At 38.0% G+C, this 24,548-nt stretch overlaps 1 protein-coding gene across 1 annotated transcript; it reads left to right on the plus strand.

Annotated features, from left to right (window-relative positions):
- Positions 1-828: 828 nt before the first annotated feature.
- On the plus strand, positions 829-12,068 carry LOC311081285 (uncharacterized protein). Its single transcript, XM_084111754.1, has 3 exons — positions 829-893; positions 2,336-2,472; positions 8,640-12,068. The coding sequence occupies exons 2-3, from the start codon at positions 2,388-2,390 to the stop codon at positions 10,310-10,312; spliced, it is 1,758 nt and encodes a 585-aa protein (XP_083967880.1). The 5' UTR covers positions 829-893; positions 2,336-2,387; the 3' UTR covers positions 10,313-12,068.
- The last annotated feature ends 12,480 nt before the right edge of the window (positions 12,069-24,548 follow it).

The following is a 24,548-nucleotide window of genomic DNA, read 5'->3' on the forward strand; positions in this document are numbered from 1 at the left end:
ATGCAAATAATCTGACAACACAAAAATACATACAAAATAATCTTTAACACTATCTGCTTGTTAATCTGCTTGTTCTTGATTACAGAAATATAGCATTGTGTGCAACACTTATTAATTTCACATTATTGTAAAAATACACTTTATTGTATGTATTTTTTACACTTTAAATGCTTTAAAAAAACGTTCTTCTGCCGAATCACAGACTCATTTTTATGTATTATCATTATTATGCTTCAAACAATAAACAGACAGAAAAGACAGAACAGATAGAACCTCTACAATAATGATGTCTAATGACATCATATCTGCAAGAACAGTTTCACAAACAAACAAAAAAGATAACATTATAAACACATACAGAGGAAAAAAAATATGAATCAGTGGTATTTTTTTTTATACATAAAAATATATAATATTTCATAATCTGTCACTTGTTTTTGTTGGTCTCAGTATTTTATTTGTAATTTCAGTTATTTAATTTGTAATCAGTATTTGACTGATATTTGTTATTTGCCTTTAAATAGGTGTTCATTACTACAAATGTTCCACTAAAACACACACACACACACACACACACACACACACACACACACACACACACAGAGAGAGAGAGAGAGAGAGAGAGAGAGAGAGAGAGAGAGAGAGAGAGAGAGAGCACTGCAACTTTGGGCATGTGATAAAATGTGTGCATCTTATTGGTTGCGATTGGAGTGATTGAAATGATAGTAGAACACTGACATGTATTTTTATTATTTTTGTTTTGGAATTTATTATTGTTTGTTAAAGTTTAATGCACTGGTTGTAGCGCATGAACAGGACTCTTATTTTGGTCTGGCGACATGACGTCATAATACTAAGCCGCGACCCTGCGTCAGTGATTCGGCTGAAGAAAGGTTTGTGTTTTTAAGCATTTAAAGTGTTTAAACCGATGCATACTTTTTAGAAAAAAATACAATTTTACAAGAGCTTTTTAATTATTTATTATTAATTGTAATTGTGTAGTGCTTTATCTAACATGAATGAACATTATGTTTGTGAGCAAAGTGCGTGCATCCACACAAGTAACTGAAAAACGAGGCAGAATCCAGTGATTCGTTTGTTACTTAAGCTCCGTTTAAATGACTCAACGCTTTCCTAAGCCATTGTTTATGGCGCTGCTCGCAATAAACGCTGTTAGAAATAACCGGCATTGAAGCATTTCTCCGCTAGGGTGTCCGCCTTAAGTGTGCAAAATAAGGGGCATATTTGTTAAAATATGAAAAGAAAAGAAAAAAACTCTGACATTTTTGTTAAATAGTAGGTCTTCTTAGGTAAATGGAAAACCTTCCTTAAAAAGGTTGTTCCACTATTAAGCAAGTTACAGTTCTCACGGAATATGGGGATGAAAGATCTTTCTGAATATGAAATGGTGCAAATCAGGGTTTTATAATCACAGAGGTCCCAAATTTGAGGTAGTTAGGGGCGTTCATGCTCCCCCGATAAAATTTATATTCTTCTGATCTACAAATATGTGCATTTTAATGTTTGAAGGCAAAACAATAGGATAACCATAGTTTTAAAAACATGTCCGTGGGTAGTAGATTATTTGTCAATACCTGCTCTCTCATCATTTCCATCACTCTTTCTTTTTCTCTCAGTTTTCATATCTTGCCCTGTCTCTTCCCCTTCTTTGACTTAATATTTTTGTCATTTCATTTTCATCTGTGTCAGTGAAGAAAGGAAACATATAGGTCAGTCAACTGATATTTAGCCTAAGCCTATTTGTTTTATTCATCATTTTCTCATCACAAGTTAACTTACTGATGGCTACGAACGCTAGGTAAATAAGTTTATTCAATTAATTCACAATATGAACACATTATGAACCAAGTTATGGTTCATAAAGAAAATTAATTGTACAATAAAAAATGCTGAATATTTGGATTTCATTAGAACTATAAATATATAGAGCTCTACTATAATGTCCTTATGTCCGCTTTAACGCATTCTCGGACAGTCGAGAAATCCCACCTGATGGCGCAATAGGTGGCTTGGTATACATTGTCCCATATAATTGGTCAATTAAACAATATTGGTACAGTAAAATGTGCTAAAAAAATTATTTGACAAGATCAATACACCCTTTATTAAATCACTTTGACGGATTTAATGCATCCTAACAGGTGGTGGAGAAATGTTGAATTTATTCTTTCTGTGCTTATTGCGAGCATAGACATAGACGTATCCCTTGCCAGTGCGCTGACTACAGAACTAGGGAGCTGATTGAAATGTACTCAGAGATTTAGTTTGTATTTATTTTTCTCTCTGTTAATTATTCTCATCTTAAACATGACAGAGTGAAGTCAACTCCTGGTGAAGCAACTGAGATCCACGTGACTATTATAAAGATGGCGTTTATCAAAGAGGAGAGTGAAGACTTCAAGATTGAAGAAGTATTCAGCATGAAACAAGAAGATATTGAAGAACAAATTGGTGGGTTTTATTCTCAAAACTGAACTCTGTCATTTGATCCTTATTATGTCTGCCTACAGAAAATTATAATTTTGAAGGATTTCATATGAGTGTCTTAATTAAAGTGGTTTTATAGCCTACATAAGCAGAGAGTATAGGCTAGTCGGTTTCTTTTCTTTTCATTTTGAATTGTTTTGTTTAAAAGTAGACAATTCAAGCTTTCTATATGGAATAACTAATGGAATATAGTTAAATTGTTCTCATTCGTCGTGAATCCCAATTCTCCCCCAATATTTCCATGGCTGCGATGTAACAGTTAATTGCTAACATGTTATTTCTTTTGTAAACAAAGAATTTTCACTCGTGTCATAATATTAATGTAAAACAGCATGCACATACAAAAAATTTGTTTTGGCGGACCATCGCCGGTGCTACTCGGCCACCGTGGTGGTGCGGTTGTCAAGTTTACCGACACAGCCCTAATTATATTATTGTTACCTTATAGACTCAAGAATACATCCATTCCAGACACGGAAGATGCTCTGATTTGAATTTACAACATATTTATAAAAAAAAAAAATTCCAAATGTCGTTTCTTCTTTTTCTCCCAAAGACGAACCCCGGCTGGCCGTCCATCGGTCCCTTTCTCTGTGTCAGACTTAACTTTGTTTGTTGTCGTTTACGCTAACTCACCGCAGCTGCATCTTCTAAATAATGCCGCGAGTGGGGCTTGAGGAAGTGACGTCGCCTGCGTCTGTGCAGTGCGACCTGATGCAGCCCCTGAAGTGAGACACAGGAAACAGAAATACTGCAAAATAATAATAATAACGTGACTAAACGAGACGAAATAATGTTATAACATTTCGTCTTGTCTCGTTTTGGTCAACGAAAATGAAGAGACATTTTAGCATAGTTTTTATTTTGTAAACCACATTTAGTCTCGTTTTTATTCATCAATAATATTGCATTATACATTTAATTATAGTCATCGTCACATGACCAGCATTTACGTTGCATCTCGTCACGTTTTCATCACGTGATTAAGGTTCGTTGACGACATTATTTAGTCATAATTTTCGTTGACGAAAGCAACACTAGCTGCGCCTGGAAAAAACGAGGATGCGTGTCGCGACCGTGTCGCAGACATCCCAAGTCTCCCAGAAGTTCCGGGAGTCTCCCGCATATTGATAGCGGCTCCCTGATGCCCGCAAAATCAGTACCTGACTGTATGTTCGGCAGTAAGCGCATGCTCAGTGTCAGCTGCTCGTGCTCATCAGTTCCATTAGTTAACTGTCGGAGTTACTGGAGTAACACATACTCCGGGATATTGTTTATTTCGAGTCGGAGTGACTGTCAGGCATGTCCGAAAGTGAGGAACTTTAGAAAACTGGATCAGCGCTGACTCTGTTTTGAACGATTCAGTTTTATTTGGTGAACTGGTTCGACCTGTTCATAAAAAAAGAACATCACCACCGTTGTCACGTCACAGAGCAATATGGGCTGGAGATGTGTGTTCGTTTGCTCAAACGCTTAAGTTTTATTACGTTTTCAGAGTGAAATGGCTAGAATTTATTCACACCTCTAACGTTACTATTGAATCCAACGTATCAGTGCTCGGATTCGTTTCCATTGTGCTGTCAAGTACGACTCGCATTCTGTGAGGGAAACTAAACGCTATTGGCTATTTGAAAAGGCGGAGGAGCCATTCAATATGTCCGCCTTAGCTTCCTGTTTCAGTGGAAATTACGTCAACACATCATACACAGCTGCGCGTTTCAAGGCACTTCAGTGGGCCTTTAAAATACAACAGCAGTATGACAGCTATGCACAGCCACCTACGATTGAAACATTCAACAACAAAGGCAAATGTTCTTCACACCGCGAAGCAAACGAGCATTGGTGAATTCTTGTAAACGCCCGATTACAGAGAGAAGACAGGTAATAACAGATTTACTTGTGGATTTTACAGTGAAGAATATAAGACCCCTCTCTGCAGTTTCAGGAGAGTGATTCAGGGGAATTATCAACTTCTTTGAACCCAGTTACACCGTTCCATCGAATCCTACACTCTGGAAAATAATTGGCCACAAATACGACTCTCTAAAAGCGGACATTGCGTCTGAAATAAAAGGCAAGAACGGCTATTTATTTGTCTTTACTCTGTTACATGAAAATTAAAATATGTAATGTCATAATTATAATATTTTGAGTATAATTACTTCTGTAATTGTTGCATTAGGCTATGAATTAATAAACATTTATTGATAAGAACTATTTCATGTCTTTTCATTTACAGTAGCATGAACCACGAGTAGTCGAGTAACTCGAGTATTGTTTTGATAAGAAATCGACTAGCAGAAATCAGTAGTCATGCAACCCCTAATGGCAGTGAAATTAAATACAGTATGTGTTGCACAATAATATTTAGCCATTACTTGCAAATACTGTGGGTTTTTTCGGATGTACTTTTAGTACGATTGGTTTAAATGAGTAAAACTGCGCAGCATTAACCCACCAAATCATTTGACAAATAGTCACATATTAGTAACGGGTTAATATAGCATTACATTTCACGTTCCTGGCAGCTAATTCATTACAATGACATAACATAGTGTGATCAAACGTACAGGTAATACAAAAACAAATTTATCAGCTGATATATAATTTATATGATTTGTGAATTCTATACATCTCTGGATGGTGAAAACGACATCTCCCATCGTTCCACTCTCCTTTACATCAAGCTTCGTCTTTGTTATTGTTTTGAAAATGCGACCTCTGGCGGCGAAAAAATAACAGATTGTACCTTTAACATTGTTCTGATGTTAGTGAATTTGGAGTATTCTGAATGAACAGCCACGTGCACAAGGTTAGTCATGTGCATAAAACCCAAACCATCTCCATATAAGAGCTTTCCACACAAGCTTTCCTTACAGCCTTTCGTCACTCTTGTCAAACTTGCTGCTGTTTGCAGACGTGCTCTTGCCCTACTTATATCTAATATAAATATAATTAAATAGATAAGAATTAATTGCGAACTTCCTGTCGCTGTGCAGGCTCTTTTATTGTACGACAGTGTAGACAGCTCAATAACCCTTTTATTTTTATAATTAATTCTTATCTATTCAACAATATTTGATTGTTCTTTACTGTTAAGGTCAAGTTTCTGTCTGGTGCCCTGCAATTAAAGAAGGAAAGAGTCATCTGACACTCTCACACCTTAGGTGACGTGACCAAACTCACAATATTTAGTGCCACCTATTAGACCCACTAAATTCTGATAAATGTTGTGGGAAACTGCTAAATTATTGGTGCCTGTGTAGACCACAAAACATTTCAACATGTTTCCCAGAAGGCAAAATAAGTACAGTTTACCCTGATCATTCTGTTCACAAAGTTAATACCCCCTGATGTTGTATATGGAGATGATGTTGTAGCTGCTCATGACAAACAAGGTACTCATGAACAAATATCTCAAAACATAAAAAGAGTCATTGATCTTTCAGGTAATGACACATTTTTATAAATTCAGTTATTTTGTTTTCAGGACTATATGTAAACATCTTTTATGTGAAATGGCTGGTTCATGGCACTATTATGATCTCTCCTATTTTGTTAAAATTAAGTTTTTGCATATTCTACAAGGTGTAAACCGCAACTGTACACTACCAGTCAAAAGTTTTGGATCGGAAGGATTTTTAAAAGAAGTCTCTTCTTCTCACCATGGCTGCATTTATTTGATTAAAAATACAAAAAAACAGTAATATTGTGAAATATTATTTCAATTTAAACAGCTGTTTTCTATGTGAATATAAGTGTAATGTATTCCTGTGATCAAAGCTGAATTTTCAGCATCATTACTTCTTCAGAAATCATTCTAATATGATGATTTGATGCTAAAGAAACATTTCTCATCATTACCAATATTGAAAACAGTTAATTATTTTTTTTTATTTCAGGATTCTTTGATGAATAGAAAGTTCAAAAGAACATTATCTGAAATGGAAAGCTTTGTTAACATTAAACACTACCGTTCAAAAGTTTGGGGTCAGTAAGAATTGTTATTTTATTTTTTGGGATAAATAAAAGAAATCAATACTGTTATTCATCAAGGATGAATTAAATTGATCAAAAGTTATAAAGACATTTATAATTTTACGAAATATTCTATTTCAAATTAATACTGTTTTTTTTTACTTTCTATTCATTAATGAATACTATAAAAATTGTACACAACCGTTTTCAACATTGTTAATAATAATTTTTTTTTTTTTTTAAAAACATCAAATCCGCATATTAGAATGATTTCTGAAGGATCATGTGACACTGAAGACTGGAGTAATGATGATGAAATTCAGCTTTGATCACAGGAAAAAATTACATTTTAGAAATATATATCAATTATTATTGTTTTTTGGCAATATTATCAATTAGTTGATGCTGCTCTAATATAAACATACTGAACTGACTTGTCTTGTGCTTATCCTGGGTCAAGCTGTGTTTTTTTTTGTTTTTTTTTCTGATAAAGGGTTTAACTTCTGCCAGCTTGAAAGTTTTGGGACGTGTCCTAAAGAAAACAAAGAGTTAACAATATTGATAAGAGATTGTGATATTACAGACAACGTCTCTTTTACGTATATAACCCTCGTTCCCTGAAGAAGGGAACAGATATGTTACGTCAACATCACTGATGTATTGGGATCTCGCCCTAGAGCTCAATCACCTTTGAGTGTAAACTAAACGAGCTAATGGAGATTGGCGTGCTCTGCCCCGCAGCATGGGTATAAATACAGAAGTGGATGCAACGCACATTTGGTTTTCGCTGAGGAGCCGAGCCAATGACCTGGTCAGCCAGCGGGGTACAGCAATTGTGGCGACGGGACGTAGCGTCTCCGTTCCCTACTTCAGGGAATGAGGGTTACATACGTAACCAAGACATGCCCTTTCAATCGGTCACGTTCGACATTATGCTGACGTCACCGACATAGGGACTTTTGTCCAGTGCTCACTTCCTGCATTAGCTCTAGGTCAGCACTACCCTTGTGCAACTCCTTTAGTGCCTTGGCCTGGTAGACCGGCAGGAGAGCCATGGCGTGCAGGGCTTAGGCAGCCTGTCCAGCGGCTTTGTAAGAACCTTTTTAGCCCCTGGATTGATGATGCGGAATACCTCTCCAGGCGCTTTTAGGACACAACTGCATCTCTACAGCACACTCCACTGGCGGAATACCCACGTACCCTTTGGCCGCTCTGCCATCAAGGGTAGTGAGGGTGGAGGAGGTACCAGACCGGTTTTGGGCAGAGAATGGTCTCGTCCACGATCTGGTAACCTCACCATGCACCTCCAGGGAGAATGGCACCAGGGCAGGGTGCTGAGAACAAGCATGGGCTGCCCCAAGAAACCAGTTTTCCAACCTTGAGGGTTCGGGACATGGCGGAGACCTCCACTCGAGCCCGACACTCTCGGCGGCCCGGTAAAGCATAGTCATCAGCTCTGGGTCAGGCTCAGGAAACACTTCCCTCCAAGGAGGACATAAGCTCACCCTCTGATGCAGCAATCGGCATCCGGTCATTGGGGGGAGCCCAGAATGAAACGGCCGGCCACCCAGTTAGAAGGACCAGCGTGCTCATCCGGAAGCTCCACAGGTTGCAGTGTGTCAGAGGAGTGAGGAGCACACAGATTTTCTTGGCGGGAAAGCCCTCACTGTGATCCTTAAGTCACCCTGGCTATTCGCCGAAGTAGCCCTATTATGAGCTGGCCCAGAAGAGGAATTAGAAAGGCTGTATAGGTGAGGGGACCCCACCTCTCTTGAGGTATTGGAGTCTCAACCGTAATACCAAGATGTTCATGTTCACAGGCAAATGTGCATTGCATCTGATTCCGTATTTATACCTGCGGGGCGGAGATACAAATCTTGCACGCCAATCTCCATTGGCTCGGTTATTTTACACTCAAAGGTGATTGGGCTTTCTTTTCATCTTTTTTCTTTAAAAAGATCCCAATACGTCAGTGACGTCGACATAATGTTGAACGTGACCGACTGAAAGGGAACACCTCTTGTCAGTAGCTTTGTCTGTATAAGATGTAGCATGTTGTTGGTTTTGATGCTTTACATGTCTAAATGTTTTGATGTCTGTTGCTGTGGGTCATTACACTGAGGATAACTTGTCTTTGTCTCTTTTTGCCTTAGACTTGATGCCGCTAAAAGAGGAGAGTGAAGTACTGAATGAAATTGAAGATAAAGTTCAAATTGAGAAGAAACATATTTTCATAAGTGGAGAAAACTCTTCTAGTTGCTCAAAGACTGTAAAGAATTCCTCACAAAACAGACCTCAGAAGAAAGCAACTAACAGTTATTTCTCCTGCTTTGAGTGTGGGAAGAGTTTCAATCAACACGGTGACCTTAAAGTCCACATGGGAGTTCACAATGGAGAGAGCCCTTTCACCTGCCAACAATGTGGAAAAGGTTTCACTGAAAAAGGAAGTCTGAAAAGGCACATGAGAATACACACTGGAGAGAAGCCTTACACCTGCCAGCTGTGTGGAAAAAGTTTCAATCAAAAAGGAACTCTTAACAGGCACATGATAATTCACTCTAAAAAGAAGCCTTACGCCTGCAAACTGTGTGGAAATAACTTCAAAGCAGAACTAAACCTTAGGTATCACATGAAAATTCATACTGGAGAGAAGCCTTACACATGTGATCAGTGTGGAAAGAGTTTCAGATGTAAAATAACCCTTAATTGCCACATGAGAGTACACTCAAGAGAGGACTGTTTTATATGTCAGCAGTGTAGAATGAGTTTCCCAGATAAGCAATGCCTTAACAGGCACATGAAAATAATTCATGCCGGAGAGAAGCCTTTCAAATGCGATCAGTGTGAAAGAAGTTTCCAGTTGAGTAAATGCCTTAAGACTCACATGAGAATTCACACTGGAGAGAAGCCTTACACATGCTATCAATGTGGAAAGAGTTTCACATATAAAGCAACCCTTGATTCCCATATGAGAATTCACACTGGAGATAGCCCTCACACTTGCAAACTGTGTGAAAAGAGCTTTTCACACAAAGGTAATCTAAAGGCTCACTTGAGAATTCACGCTGGAGAGAAGCCGTTCATATGTGGTCAGTGTGGAAAATGTTTCACACGTAAAGAATCCCTTGATTACCACATGAGCATTCACTCAAGAGATAACTGTTTCATTTGTAATCAGTGTGGAAGGAGTTACCCAAACATGAACAAACTTAGGAGCCACGTAATAACTCATGTTGGAGAAAACCCTTTGATGTGTCATCACTGTGGAAAGAATTTCACACATAAAGGAAACCTCAAGACTCACATGAGAGTTCACACTGGAGAGAAGCCATTTACTTGCCAGCAGTGTGGAAAGAGTTTCAGACATAATGTAAGCCTCCAAACTCATATGAGACTTCACACTGGAGAAAGGCCTTTTATGTGCAATCATTGTGGAAAGAGTTTCAGACATCATGTGAGCCTCAAAACTCACATGAGACTTCACACTGGAGAGATTTTCCCATATCAAAGAGACCTGAAACGTAATTTGCAAACTCATTCTGTAAAGAAATTACAGTGTTCTGAGTGTGACAAAATGTTTAGATTAAGGAGCCATTTTGAAAATCACTTGTGCGTTCACTCTGGAGGAAGGCCATTTAATTGTGAACAGTGTAATAAAACATTTATTTTGGCATCACACTTACAGATACACTTGAAAACACATGCGGATTTTAGACCCCATTTGTGTTCCATGTGTGGAAAGAGTTTTAAATGGCTCAGCAATTTAAAATGGCACCAGAAAACACGTATTTGTGTAAAATTAAGGCTACGTTCACACCGCAGCTGAATGTGGGCCAAATCTGATTTTTGGCTCAAATATGACTTGGTGGGACGAGCAAGACACACACAGTGGGTGTGGCACTAAAATAATAAAAGTGAAAACTGACCAAATAAACAGGAAATCTGGTGCCCTCACTGTGCTGGGGAATTGTAAAGGAGGATCAGTGTTCAGTCAGGATTGGTCCAGGTAAGAAGACGGGGTCCGATGGCCACACGTGCTACCCTCTCTCTGGTCCAGGGTGTGAGGGGCGGCTGCTTCTTTCAAGCAGCTTTTCCCGGTGACCTCTGCACGTGAGGGGGAATGGTGGCCCAGCATCCTAGCCCGTCAGTGGCAACACTCATGCTTCCAATCCAGATGCGGGTCTGACGACTCAAGCACTCGCAACATTGTCTTTCCCTGCTGGTGTCCTCGTGGGTATAGGAGGGTAGTGCGGAGGATTCCTGTGCCTCTGAGTGTTTAAGTCGCCGGATGGGAAGCACACATTTTTCCGCCAACAGGCTAGGATGCCAGACTGCCATTCCCCCTCACATGCTGCAGCCCAAGGGATAAATAAATGCCTCTCTGAGATCTGTGCCACACTGTGTCTATCTTGCTCATCCCCACACAGACCTTAATGTGACTCGTATTCAGTGTTGGGGAAAGTTACTTTGAAAAGTAATGCATTACAATATTGCGTTACTCCCTTAAAAAGTAACTAATTGCGTTACTTAGTTTCTTTTTTTAGAAAAGTAATACGTCACGTTACTTTTGCGTTACTTTTTTCCACCTGGACTGGGCTTGTTTTTTTATAACGTTATATTTTTGGGCAAATGTAAAGACACATTCAGACCAAAAGTGAAATGATAAGCCTCAGGCTGAAGGAAATGCAGATTCATTCCTGTACAGTAGAGTACAGTAGAGGGCGCTGCTCAAACAAACCTTTCAGCTGCTGTTATTCTGGATAACAGAAGAAGAGGATGCAGGAGAGAAAAGTTTAACACTTTACCAATAAAAAGAAAAAAATCTATAGTAATTTCTGCTTATGGTTTAACTGAATCATTGAAGGTCAGAAGCAACATTGGTCAATGAAGTGAGATAAAATTTAAAATAATTTATGTTTTATTTAACATAATTAGTTATTGGAGGTTTGCATAGTATTCTGATTCTGCATTTCACTTATTTTATTCATTTTGAGAAATATTGAATATTTTATTTGTGCAAGTGAGATGAGTAAATGCATGCTCTCATTTAGTCTAGAACTACAATAGCCATCATGTTTACACACACACACAACGCCTCTGCACTTCCATTTGTCTCAACATGGGGATAAGAGAGCTGTCAGTCAATAAATGGGAAAAAAGCAACTTGCGTTACTTATTTGAAAAAGTAACTTGGATATTTTGTTGTCAATTTTAAAAGTAATGTGTTACTTTACTAGTTACTTGAAAAAGTAATCTGATTACGTAACTCAAGTGAAAAGGTGCCACTTCTACAACACTTTTTTCCATGTCTTATTTGCATCCTTCACTTTTTACTTTGCCTTGAGGCTGTTTATTTTCTTCTGTCATGTACATATGAACTCATATGGCCACACCTGATAATTGCCTTTGCTATACTTTTAAATACTAAGTACTTATGGTAGATGCCCTGTAATTGTGATTATATAGAGGCATCCTTTAAATATTTTATTCAGTTTCAAATATTCTAGATTTAAAAAAAAAAAAAAAACTTGTGGTGAAATTCCACTGTGTAAATGAAAGATTATCAATAAAATAACAAACTGAATGAGACAATGAACATTGCTCTGCATTATTCAAATCATCTTCAATTAGAGAAAATGTCTACTTTTGGGTTTCATTTGATGACATCTGGAAGCTGGTTCCAGCTGTGGGGGTGTAGCAGCTCCAGTTCCTACGTGTTTGTAGCTTATTCAATTAGTCCAGCTGATTTCTTTTACACAGTCAAGTGAAGTCAAGTCACCTTTTTATATATAGCTTTTTATACAATACAAATTGTTTCAAAGCAGCTTTACAGGGATAAACATGAAAATAATGATTCAATGATGCAAACATAGTTTGATTCTGCTGTAAAGCAGCTCTAAAAAGACAGTAGTGTCATTGTCCAGCTCAGGTCAGTTCAGTTTTGATTCATTGAACGGTGCACACTGTTTCAAAACACCTTTACAGAAAAATAATGGGTAACACTTTATTTGGATGGTCCACTTTAGACATTCTACTAACTATAAGTAACTTTGCAACTACATGTCAACTAACTCACATTAGAGTATTGGTAGACTGTATTCTTAATATCTGCTAACACTTTAGTTTGATGCTCCCCAACAGACATTCTACTGACTATACGTAACTTGGCAACTACAAATCAACTTATTCTACTAACCCGAGCCCTAACACCTAACCATAACCTGACAGTCTACTAATACTCTAATAACAGTTAGTTGACATGTAGTTGCAAAGTTACTTATATGTCTAAAGTGGATTATCAAAATAAAGTGGAACCAAATAATGTTTTGAAATTAAGGTGTAAATACTGAGTAGTCTTTAAATCTTCATTGATCTATATCAGGGATGGGTAACTTCGGTCCTGGAGGGCCACTCACCTGGCTGTAGCTTTCTAGTAATCCTGAAGACATTGATTAGCTTGTTCAGGCGTTTGATTCAAGGTATTTGAGTAAATGTAATAAGTTGCTGTACTTAAGTATCTTTTTGGCTACTTTGTATTATGAGTATCAAAGATATTATCAACTTTAGGCTTTAATTATAGTTTCACGAATTCCTTTGCCCATATAATCTTTAAACTAATAAGGTTAAGCGTATTTGACTTGCTGTCCACAGTGGAGGGGCTCGAGGAAGCAGCTTCAACTTGAGCTTAGATATACCCCCCAGTGGGACTACTAATGCTTGGATGATGAGTATGGTAGCAAGATGCCTAAATTATGTTGGTGGAGTTGGGGATGTGGAGGGATGCCAAAACAGCTGATGCCAGATTAAGGTGAGCAGCTGCTTATATGCTCCGGCAGTTAATTGAAAGATTAGATGGGTTCACTCCTCCTGAAATTACGTTGTGAACTTCACTAATAGGGCTGTGACAATACACTTAGCTCACAAGACGATACACAATATTGGGTACACGAGACGAAACAATATTTTAAAAGAACATCAAAGCAAACGCACATAATAAATCCTCTACAATAAGAAGATTTCTTTATATCAGCAAGATGCTTATTAAAATCATCTGATCTACAAATTCTTTTGAACAGACACATTTGGCTGTAAGGAAGACTGTTCTTTAAGGGTAACGGATGGTAAGAGTCAGCTCTCAGAAGCGTATTGCAAGCAGTAGGTTTCTAAAAAAAGGCTACATAAATCCGTATATAGATAATTTTCATCCTGAATTATCCACAAATCTAAGAAACTAATTTGTTTGCATCAAAGTCCATGATAAAAGTCAAAAAGTCAGATAAATTATTTAAATATTGGTAAAAACAGCTAAGTTGTAAAACCCTTAAAAATACAAAAATAATCTTCGAGATATCTATTCCAAATCAAATCAGATGTTAATGGGCCAATGCTAGCTTCTATTGGACGACCAGGGGGAGATATGTATAAAATGTAGGTGTAATGGGATTTTTTTTTTTTTTAAATTCAAGTTCCCTTTAAATAAATTGCTAGTCTGAAACGTTAGATCAAGAACAGCATAATTATGCACACTTTAGTTCACGGCTGACTATTTTAAAATAATGTAATTAAGTCTGCAATAGTGCACTGTTCTCTACAGCCTTGAAATCCATTGTATTTTTTTAAAAAAAATCATCATTTCCGATTCAGTGCAAATATAGTAGCCTAAGTGTTGCTTAACAGTGAAGATTTATTAGAACAGTTAATAACAGTATTCTTAACATCAAGTTTAACGTTTAATGTTTAACAGTATCAGAATCTATTTTCTGTAAGTGTTCATAAATATCCAAACCTTAAAATGAAAAAAAACTAAATAAAATAATAAAATAAAATGTATCATCTCTTTTTCCTTTGCATAAGTCAAGGAAACAGCTGCTTTACAACTTTTCAGAAAAATTAGAACATTAGTTAAAGGGTAAATCTCCAACACTATTCTTTAAAATATCACAATGTCATTTTCTGCAATATCTGAATATATATTCTGTGCAAAATTGTTCACAGATTTCCAGTCCTTAAAAACAAATAAAGAATAAAACAAGTATTGCACTGTTATCTGCAAGACTTTTTTTCATAGTATAACTTTCTAATGACGGCTTCATCTCTTTTTCCTCTGCATAAGTGTAGCTTCAAGGAAACATGGCCATCCCTAAAACATTAATAAGCGCCTGAGCAGTGCACTGGTCTCTGCAACTTTGTTTATCACAGTGTCATTGTCCAAAGACATGAGAATTTCTTTCTCAGTGCACATGAGCATGAACGCCTCAAGGTTTTGGGTTAAAGTGCTCCTGAGCCTGTTTTTCATGAATTTCACTGTTGAGAAGATCAAGCGTAGCATCAGTTCTGGCAGGTCACGTTAGTCAAGCTCGCATCAGCTGACTCTCAACTGATTCACGTCTACCTATAGGAATACGATGCCTATCACATATATAAGCTCCTTCAGTATTATCAGCTGCTATCGTGTTTCTCAGGAGCTAAATACCCTCCTCCATCCCCAGCTCCTCCTCTCGGCCCAGTCAGGATTTGGCATTCTGATTCCCCTTGAATCAGAATAAATTCTCAAATTATGTTGTACTTTAAAATCTTGAATTAATGATATCTGCAATACATTCATGTTGGTTCTGTTCTGTTTACCCTAAGGGGGGTTATTGCTGCTCTCCCTGCTCTTATCCATGCTAGTTCTCACCCAGAACAGAACCATACCGCCAATGCAAACTGTATGCTAATTGTCAATTGTATTTGACGATAATGGTCCTGACAGAACTTCTCTCACAGGCTACTTGCATGAAGGACAGTGTTAATAGTAACTTGTAGGCGAGTCCAATCACATGGTAGGCATCAGTTAAAAGATTGTACTGAGAGAGGATGAGATGAACACAAATTACACAGTATTTACAGGAGGAACAAGTTTTGCTCTCTAGTCCTCGTGGCTTCACTAGCTGTCCTGACAATGTAACCCTCCATAGGGGACATCTTTAGTCTGTCCCACTGAGGTGCATGGCTGTACAGTTCACCGCATAATGTGCCAACTGTAGCCCTGTTGTCAAACTTAAGCAGACATTTGCTTATTTCTTCCAGAGCTGAGCTGGAGAGTCCATTTTCCCTCACATGAGCAAAGTTTCTAGTGTCTAAACAGGCATAATCTGAGAAAAGTAGCCCACTTCTCAAACTCATTAGCTGCACACTTAACTCCTTCAAAGTCCCTAGCACACTTCCTGAGACTCTGCTCTGTCCTCTCAACCAGACGTGTAGCTGTGATGATATCCATTCCCCTTGTCTGTAAGTATTTTGAAAGGGGCGATGTAAGCTCAAAATTGTGAAGGAAGAGTTGAGCAGTGAGCACTGTCTCATACTTCAAAAGGCCTTCTATGAATCCCTTTGCCTTGGCCCTCACAGTTGGCTTTTGTGTACTGTCATCTACAATGCAGGGCTCCAGACTAACTTTTCCACTGGTTGCACTGGTGCTACCAACTTTCTCAGTTGGTCGCACCAGCATATGATTTGGTCGCACCTTTTTTTTTCTTTTTTTTTTGCTACATGCCATGGGATTAATCAATGCATGCTGATGAATAGTGGTCTTAATCTGCATACCCTAGTTTTGCACTGATGTAAAAAGACTGACAGTGACACAAGACCTCATGTTAGCAAAATTTTTTAATCTTTTAACTCTCAAAAAAACTATTAAAAAAACATGTATGTTCTTTAATGTTTGATTATAATTTTACTGTCTTCACATAGGGATGGGAATTGATAAGATTTTATCAATATCAATGCCACTGACGATTCTGCTTATCGATCCGATTCTTTAACGATTCTCTTATCGATTCTTGATAGCACTGTGTGGAAAAATGTATGCTTTTCAAAAAAACAAGTGGTTTTATTTATTTTAAAGCTTAAGCTTGAGTAAGCAAACTGTACTTTTTATGTAATTTATGTAATAAATAGAACCTAAGTGTTACTGATTAGTTATACACCGATTCAGACGTCTCCTGAGTTCACTGTTGGAAAGATCAGTTGTTTTAACCATTCATTAAAATGAATCGGTTCAAATGACTCATTAGTTCGCGAATTGGACGTGTCATGCGCGTTGTGTGATTATCCCAGCAGTTAGGACATGGACATCCAAGATTTGTGTCAACACAGAAAACATTTCATCACTGGATTTTTTTTTTTCGTTTAATTAAAGTGTTATTTTATGTCAGCTGAATGTCCGGAACGCTTTTCAGAGAAGATAAGGCAACTTATTTAGCACAATTCACACTCAGCGGTAATTCAGGAAAAAAAAAAATCTCCGAATGCTCCACATGAAACTTTGGTCTTCCGACCTTTTACCACCGTGTCGATTTATTTTGACTAATATGTGCAAGGGAGAGAGAGCAAGACAGCGCCTAGTTTGGAGACGGTGAAGTCTTGTTTACACTTTCGCCTGGCTCCGAAGAGAGAGAATGCGTGAGCGCGCGCGCCACCGGCTCTCTCTCTCTCTGCTCGTTCTTTCAGTTAAACATGCACCCTGTAACAAGCGCAGCAGTTCATCTACATTACTCACGATCAAATAAGACTTTGGCGGGACAAAAATTCACTTTGGCGGGCGCTAAAACAAGTTCAATGCAGGAAAATGAATGCGTGAATTTAACTGAGTAGTACGTGCTACATGACCATGCATGCACTTGCACAAATGCGACCACATAAAATTTTAACTCGCACATTCTCAAAAAATGTCTTTTTTTGTCTGGAACTTTGTATTTTGTCTGGAACCCTGCAGTGGTGTCTAAAGTCATAAGCACTTCAAAAAAACAAGCCTCCCTGAGGATTCCCGAAGCACCCAAACACATTACTTAGTGTCTGATCCTTAGCCCACCACCTAGTTGGCCCTATTGGGCACAGTCGTCTGACTCTCTTAAAAAAACTGCTATATCATTAAGCAGTGAAAACAGAGATGCACTTTCCACAACACTGCCTGTTGTGTCTGCCAGTACAAGATTCAAAAGATTTGCATAACACCAAATATGAACCTGATTGGGGGAATGCTCAGAGAGGATGTAGAAAACCTTCTTGGGTTGTGTCAATTTGGACTGAAAACATGCCAGCTTGTTTAACTTCTTCTGCTATAATCACCTTTATCAGTTGGCTGGTGACATCCACAACTTTTTTAAATATTTCTTTTGACAGCAGAGTAACTTGCTTTATACACCAGTTTCATGCTGCTTTTTGCGGCAAGTATTAATCAATGTCAGTGTTTTCAATGTCATATCTACTCAAGAGTAGAATCAACTTCAGGGCGTTACCATGATTAATAGCAATGTTTTCTAAGCTATAACCTGCCTTTTTTTATCTCCCTTGTAGCTAAGGTCACAATTGCCTATGACTTTAACAACGTCCACTATACGCTCCATCACCTGATGTTTCATTTTCACTTGCTTAGCACGTAATGACATTTGGTTGCCAGTCAACAAGCTTTTCACATCTGCATTTTGTATTTTCAAAAAGTAAGAGTAAAAGTAAAAGTAAAAAGTAAAAAGTAAAATTTTCAAAAAGTAAAAGTACGACACACACTATCTCTGTGTCGTACTTTTTTTCGTGTTGCACTCTCCTTTGGTTAATGTGTTTCCAGTCTTTCATCCCTCTCTTTATGAAAGGGCCATCACTTACCAAAGGTGTAAATGCCAAACAGACAGAACAGTAGAGAGATTGTTTTTTTCACAGTAAGTCAGCCACTTGCGGTTTGTTCCATCTTTGCTATTGAAAACCTTTGGTATAGGAAAATTTGGGGTTTGTTGAGGATGATACGAAAAAAATTGATGTATATCCTGTGACTGAGATCAAGCAAAGTAATCAAAACTATCAACAGAATCATCTTCATCTGCCTTGTTCCTAGCTTGTGGTTTTTGGTTCTGCTGATGAGTTGTTGCCACTGTTATCTGTCCCTGAGTAGACTCTGCTCTCCCTTTCACACTTCCTTCTGTATCCCTAGACTCAAGTGCAACTGTATTTAATCACAATAAAAAGCATTCTGTAAGCTTTAACATACTGGACATAGAAAGCACGTTCAAATTAAATTAAATCAAAGCAAAGCAAATTAAAATTTCCAAATGGCAAAATATGCAGGCTTATTTCATATGACTTTTTTCCTATTCCCTTTCAATCGTGGGCTTTGTATAATTACTATATTTTGATCAAAAACATAATGGGTCACTAGTAACACTTGGGCATTGAAAGTTGTTATATGGTACAACAGCTTACCTGTGTCTTCCACAGTGAGAGCATCAGTCTCTTGCATGATACAACTGGGTCCTGACTCTGCTTCTGACACTAAATTAAATTTTAAAAATGGTAATATTTCTCACCTCAAATCTCCCCCTTTAACAAAGCTTTTTGATCAAGTTAAGTCAAGTCACCTTTATTTATATAGCGCTTTTTACAATACAGATTGTTTCAAAGCAGCTTTACAGTGATAATAGGACAATAATGCAACAAAGAGTGTTTCTAGAATAAAATAGCATCATAGTCCAGCTTAAGTAAGTTCAGTGACGGTTAATTTTTGTTGTACAAAAGTTATTATTTCAGTTCATTTATATATATAGCCGCTCCGGAGAAAACAGTGAATGTCATAGTCAAGCTCAGTTCAGTTTTCATATAATGGTGTCAATGCAGGTAGGTCAATAATATTGTTGAATATTAAATGTCCCCAACTAAGCAAGCCAAAAGCCAAAGGCAACAGTGGCAATGAACCAAAACTCCATCAGGTGACGGACTGGTTTCTCCCAAGGTTTTTTTCTCCATTCTCAGTCGGGGGGGCCAGTTGCCTAAATGCCGCGGACTTCCGTTCTGATGCTTCCAGACTCTTTAGCCAGCTTCAGTACTTCCGGTTCACGTTAACGTTTGCTGTAGCTATGTTGTTTTTTATGCTATCGCTGCAGGACCTGCTGATTATAATGGCAAACGATGTGCATCGGATCATCCAGGCCACATCGAAGACACCAATGTCAAAAAAAGACAAAGGTTTTAAATTGTATGTGTCCAGCTATATATACAACTACGAAGGTAAGTTAACAAGCCTCTGTTTTGAGTTTAACAAACGATGATACATGCTAGCTCCTTGGCTCTTTACTAGCCAAAGTTAGCACAGTGAGGAAGCAACATTAATAACGTTAGCAGAGTGATAGATTAGCGTCATGCATATTTTGTGTTTCTGAAATGCAATACCCTAACCTCTATGTTAATCACAGTTTCAAACAAGGAGTCAAGAGAGGTTACAGTTAGGTCTGAGTGCTTCATATCTATGAGGAAAAGCCAGAAGCCTCACTGTCTGAGTGTAAGGGAAAGTCATCCTGCAGGTTCAGTGCAGGTTTAGTTCAGGTTCAAAAGAAACAGATTCCTGTTTGTCAAAATGAAGTTTCTGTGAGTCATATCATTGCTGTGAATTAGATACAGATATATGAATCATATGGTACCTGAGATATCATGTGAAATATGAATACAGGGTGTGCCAGAAAGAATGTAAAATTAATGGCTCCCACAGAAGCAAGATTTTGTTAAGAGTTCTTATAATTTCCTCATTACTTATTCTGCACTGCTATTTTAAAATGAGTAAAGTGAGATTAATCATGATCTGTTGCATTTGATATGGTCAACTATAGGCTAAATAAATTGTAACACTCCCTGTATCACTTTACAAAATAAAGTGTTGAATTGAATTTACACATTTTAAAGATAGTTTGTGAAAATTTAGTGTGTGAAAGGCTGTCTCTCTTTAATTGCAGTTGTAGCCGGTACATTTTCTCTAACAAACATTTGGTGTTGTAACAGATTGTGCTAAGGGATTCAAAGCCGGTGGTGTTACAGAGATGCCAGTGTACCTGTGTGGCAGGTACAGCCTTGTGCAGTCTTGTGGCAGCTCTACTGTACCAGACGGCACACTACTCCCAGCTGAGGCTTACATCAGTTCCCCCAGTGTTCAGCTGCACAGAAACTGAACAAAAGTGGCACAAACCAAGGACCATGGTAGCAAGCCTTTTAATGACTCTTTCATTTTATGTATGGATATCTCTTGAATGTCTCTCAAACATGTTTTTATTTCGATGCAGGGTATTAAACCTTGTCCAGTTAATGACATGGTCATCATATCAGCCAGACCAAGAGAGAGGAGACTTGCAGAAGGAATCAGTTATGTGTTGTTGTCTATACCAGGGGTTCTCAACCTTTTGCAACTCATGGCCCACCAATGAGTGTTTAAAAACATTCTGAGGACCACCTTTCCACATATGATAGTATGAACACAGAATAACAGAAAATTCTAAAAGTACAATGATATACTCTGCTGTTAATCTGTTATGCCACTGTAGCAGAGTCAGCTATATAGATGAAAACTGTCCTTGTATCAAAAAGACTTTGCAAGTTTACTCAGTAACCATTCCAGTAACAATAACAGGCTAACATACCTTTAACAACAGGTCAGACACACAAGAGGGGATTCTCTCTATTCGCTGCAACACGATCTCTATAACACGAATGTTATTTCTCGTGCCATTTATAGGCCAAAAATGTTTTTTTGCGTGCATATGCGTAGGATTAGGGGTGGGGAGTGCGTGCGTATTACACGCTATACAGTGCGTATCATATGCACGCGAAAACTGCGTATCATATGCACGCCAAAAAATGTTTGCCGTATGAATGGCAGGAGAAATAACATTCGTGGTATAGATACGAAATGTTCAACAAAGTTCATTCACCCCAATTTGCATAGCCTATACTGTAAGTGTAATTTATCAAATACAGTTAGTGATATGAACTTTACTGTTTAAAACAATATTAAACAGCCCAGTTTTTTACAAATGTCTCTGCAGCTTTGATGGTTTTAGCTCCTCATATGACAACATTTCTCCACATTCAACACCTGAATCCACATTCAACAACATTTCTCCACATGCGCCTTCAGTTTAAGGGGGTCGCACACTGGACGAGAAGCGCAGCGCCACATCTTTAAAATTCGAACACATTATCTTCTATGAGTGTACACACACCGGCGGCGTCTGTCCGCAGCGCCAGCTATGGCTCAAGATTCGGTTCAAAAACCTGTCGCGCCACAGAGCGCCATTTACATAGTTTTATATTAAATTTACTACATTACATTTGAATCAAAGCGTCATTAATGTAGCCTATATACTGACTTCACCCTGTGCTGCAAGATACATTTAGTTTTATATTCAAATTTACAGAAATCAGCTGTGTGGATGAAAATGACCAGATTTTCAGGTGAGATTCTCAATTAATTCAGTTAATGTACGTCCTGAGGTAAAGTGTTCAGACTGCAGACTCATTTCGTAATGTCCTTAAACATAACAATATTGCTGGCCATAAACTGAGAAAGTGCGCGTGTTCGATACCTCGAGTTGTAGACGCAGCGCGCGCTGCGCTTCTCGTCCGTGTGCGACTCCCTCAGTACCTGCCCTTATAAAACCAAATTTAATGTATTCAGCGTCGTATTTTCTCACAACACACTTCGAAGCTTTTCCCTGCACAGGTCTGTCTCCCACATCTGCTTTTCTTTTCAGAAAACGATTAACAATATAACAGTAACGTAATGTTACTGCGTCTGATCAAACAAACGTTCAATCTGACATGATTGGTTTTGTGATATTTAAACCTAAATTTGCTTTTAGATAATGCATTTTGACTTGACTTGAGTGTTTTTGATCATATAAATTCATAAGAACAATTAGATAATTAGAAAATAACAAGATTTGTAAATTAAAAAATAAATAAAAATTATTTTGGGGGTAGTCTACCACTGCCTACACGGCCCACCAGATGACGCTCCGAGGCCCACCAGAGGGCCGCGGCCCACCGGTTGAGAATCACTGGTCTATACTACTCACACACACACAACAAATCCATTTGCACACATACATTTACGCACACTCAGAAGTACTTACCTGCTTACTTGCTTAACCCTTGTGCATCAGTTAAAAAAAGTTACACATAGGTCTATAGTTTACGGTAACCGGGAGGGGACATGTTCGGTTCACTTAGTTTTGTCGTAGCCAAACTCGTGGGAATGTCATAATATCTCGTGCCTATGTTGAGCGAACGACATCCGTTTCTCGCGGCCACGACTTAATATATTGAGGGAACGACATCCGTTTCTCGTGGCTACCAGTTTTATAACGTGGGTACTAAATCTTCACACACGATACGGGCTCCTCCTTTTACCCCAGTCATAATTTACTTTGTTATTTGTTAATTTAAGTTTCTCATAATTTGTTTTTGTTTTATGCCTTAAAAGGAACTTTATTCGTGACCAGAGTATTTCATTCAAGCCAGCAAATTTTCGACGAAAAAGCCCTTTCAACTTAAGAATGCGCTTCAGGTGTCTTTCACTTACGTACCCATGTCTTAATGCCAGAGACCGCACTATAAATTATCTTGTGGGCACGATTTATTATCACGTTCCCACGACTTAATATGACGTCCCCACGAATTAATATCTCGTGGCAACAACATATTATCACGTTCCCATGAGTTTATATGTTGTGGCCACAACAAAACTAAGTGAACTGAACGTGTCCCCTCCCGGTCACCGTAATAGTGGACAAAAATGTCTGTGTCAAAAAAATTGTCATAAGAATTTGAAGCTTGAGAGCGCAGACTTAAATGTGGTCTCATTTTAAAGAAGACCCTTGGCAGATTGTTGTTGAACCAAAAAAAAGTTATAGAGGTTTAAGTTTAGGAAATTGATTTATGAACATTATTTTATGTAAAATATATATTTTATACATCCATACCAACCAACCCACAGATAGCTTCATAATTTATCCAATTGGCTCCATAATACACATAAGCAGAAAACAAGAATAAAGCGAGTATTTGCTTTATAGGCCAAACCTGAAAAAATGGTACCATCTGGTAAAAAATATAAATTTTAATTTTGAACCCTTGCCAACAGAATAAAAGCCTATTAACAAAGACTGCATCATTTTATAGTTAAATGGCACAGGGATTAAAAATTGTAATGGGTTTCAATGGGGACATAGTAAATAGTAAAATTCCAATAGAAATACACACCTGTGCCAAAATGTATGCAGTTGGCATTAACACAGGCAAAATTATAAAAAAAAAACTGAAAAAAAAAAACTGAAAAAGACAAAAACGTCCATAATGATGCACAAGGGTTAAAGAGATAATCCAGTGTACTTACGACCATAGCCCTGTTGGTGGAGCTCACTGAGTGCTGGCGGTAGGTAGAAGAAAGAGAGAATTCGGTACAGCATAGACAGAGTTGTGTTTTACATAACAACTGAGTTAGTGTGCGGTACGTTATTCCGTCTTTGTTGTTCCAAATCTTTTCATTCTTCTTCCTACCAACAGCACTCAGAGAGCTCCACCAACAGGGCTATGTTTAGAAGTACACTGGAGTATCACTTTAAATGCACACATAACTACACATGCATATGTACCCCCCACACTCACTCACTTACCGTACTTCCGTGGATGTATGCACACACACACTCCCTCCTTCACTTCCTTTAAAGTCTGTGTAGAGAGAATGGTGTCGTCTTAGCGGCCCCTAATTTAATAACAAATGTTCATTGCGACGGAAGCGAATCAATCAAAACTAACTTTAGCTGGAAAATAACTTTATTAAAGAATCGCTATAAAGCCAAAACAATCTCTGTTACCTTAAATTATATGTTTATCTCTGTAAAGCTGCTTTGAAACAATCTACATTGTTAAAAGTGCTATATAAATGAAGATGACTTGACTTGACTTGACTTCATACAAGCAACCCACGAGTGCGTGCACACACTATCACACGCACAAAACTAATTTAGTTACATTCAGTACATACACTATACACATGCCTTTGCACATGTACTTCTTAATTATAACACATTTGTTTGTCTTTTTTCCACAGAAGCAACTTGTATAAAGGAGTTAGCTGCCCTCTGCTAGACATCTCCACTCTGAAAGTTCAGAAGGCGTACCATGGACTTAGTGCAGACGAAGCTCCCATGATCACAGCAATGGCTATCTCCAGTGATGTACCTCTGGTTGAGTCCATGTTCGGTCCGGTG

The sequence above is a fragment of the Abramis brama genome (assembly GCF_963993115.1).
Source record: "Abramis brama genome assembly, chromosome: 4".
NCBI lineage: Eukaryota > Metazoa > Chordata > Actinopteri > Cypriniformes > Leuciscidae > Abramis > Abramis brama.

Bases quoted from the DNA above. Each gene is read 5' to 3' on its own strand.
- LOC311081285 (XM_084111754.1), top strand. From the start codon at position 2,388: ATGGCGTTTATCAAAGAGGAGAGTGAAGACTTCAAGATTGAAGAAGTA. The intron at 2,473-8,639 runs GTGGGTTTTATT...TTTTTGCCTTAG, and splicing joins AGATATTGAAGAACAAATTG to ACTTGATGCCGCTAAAAGAG.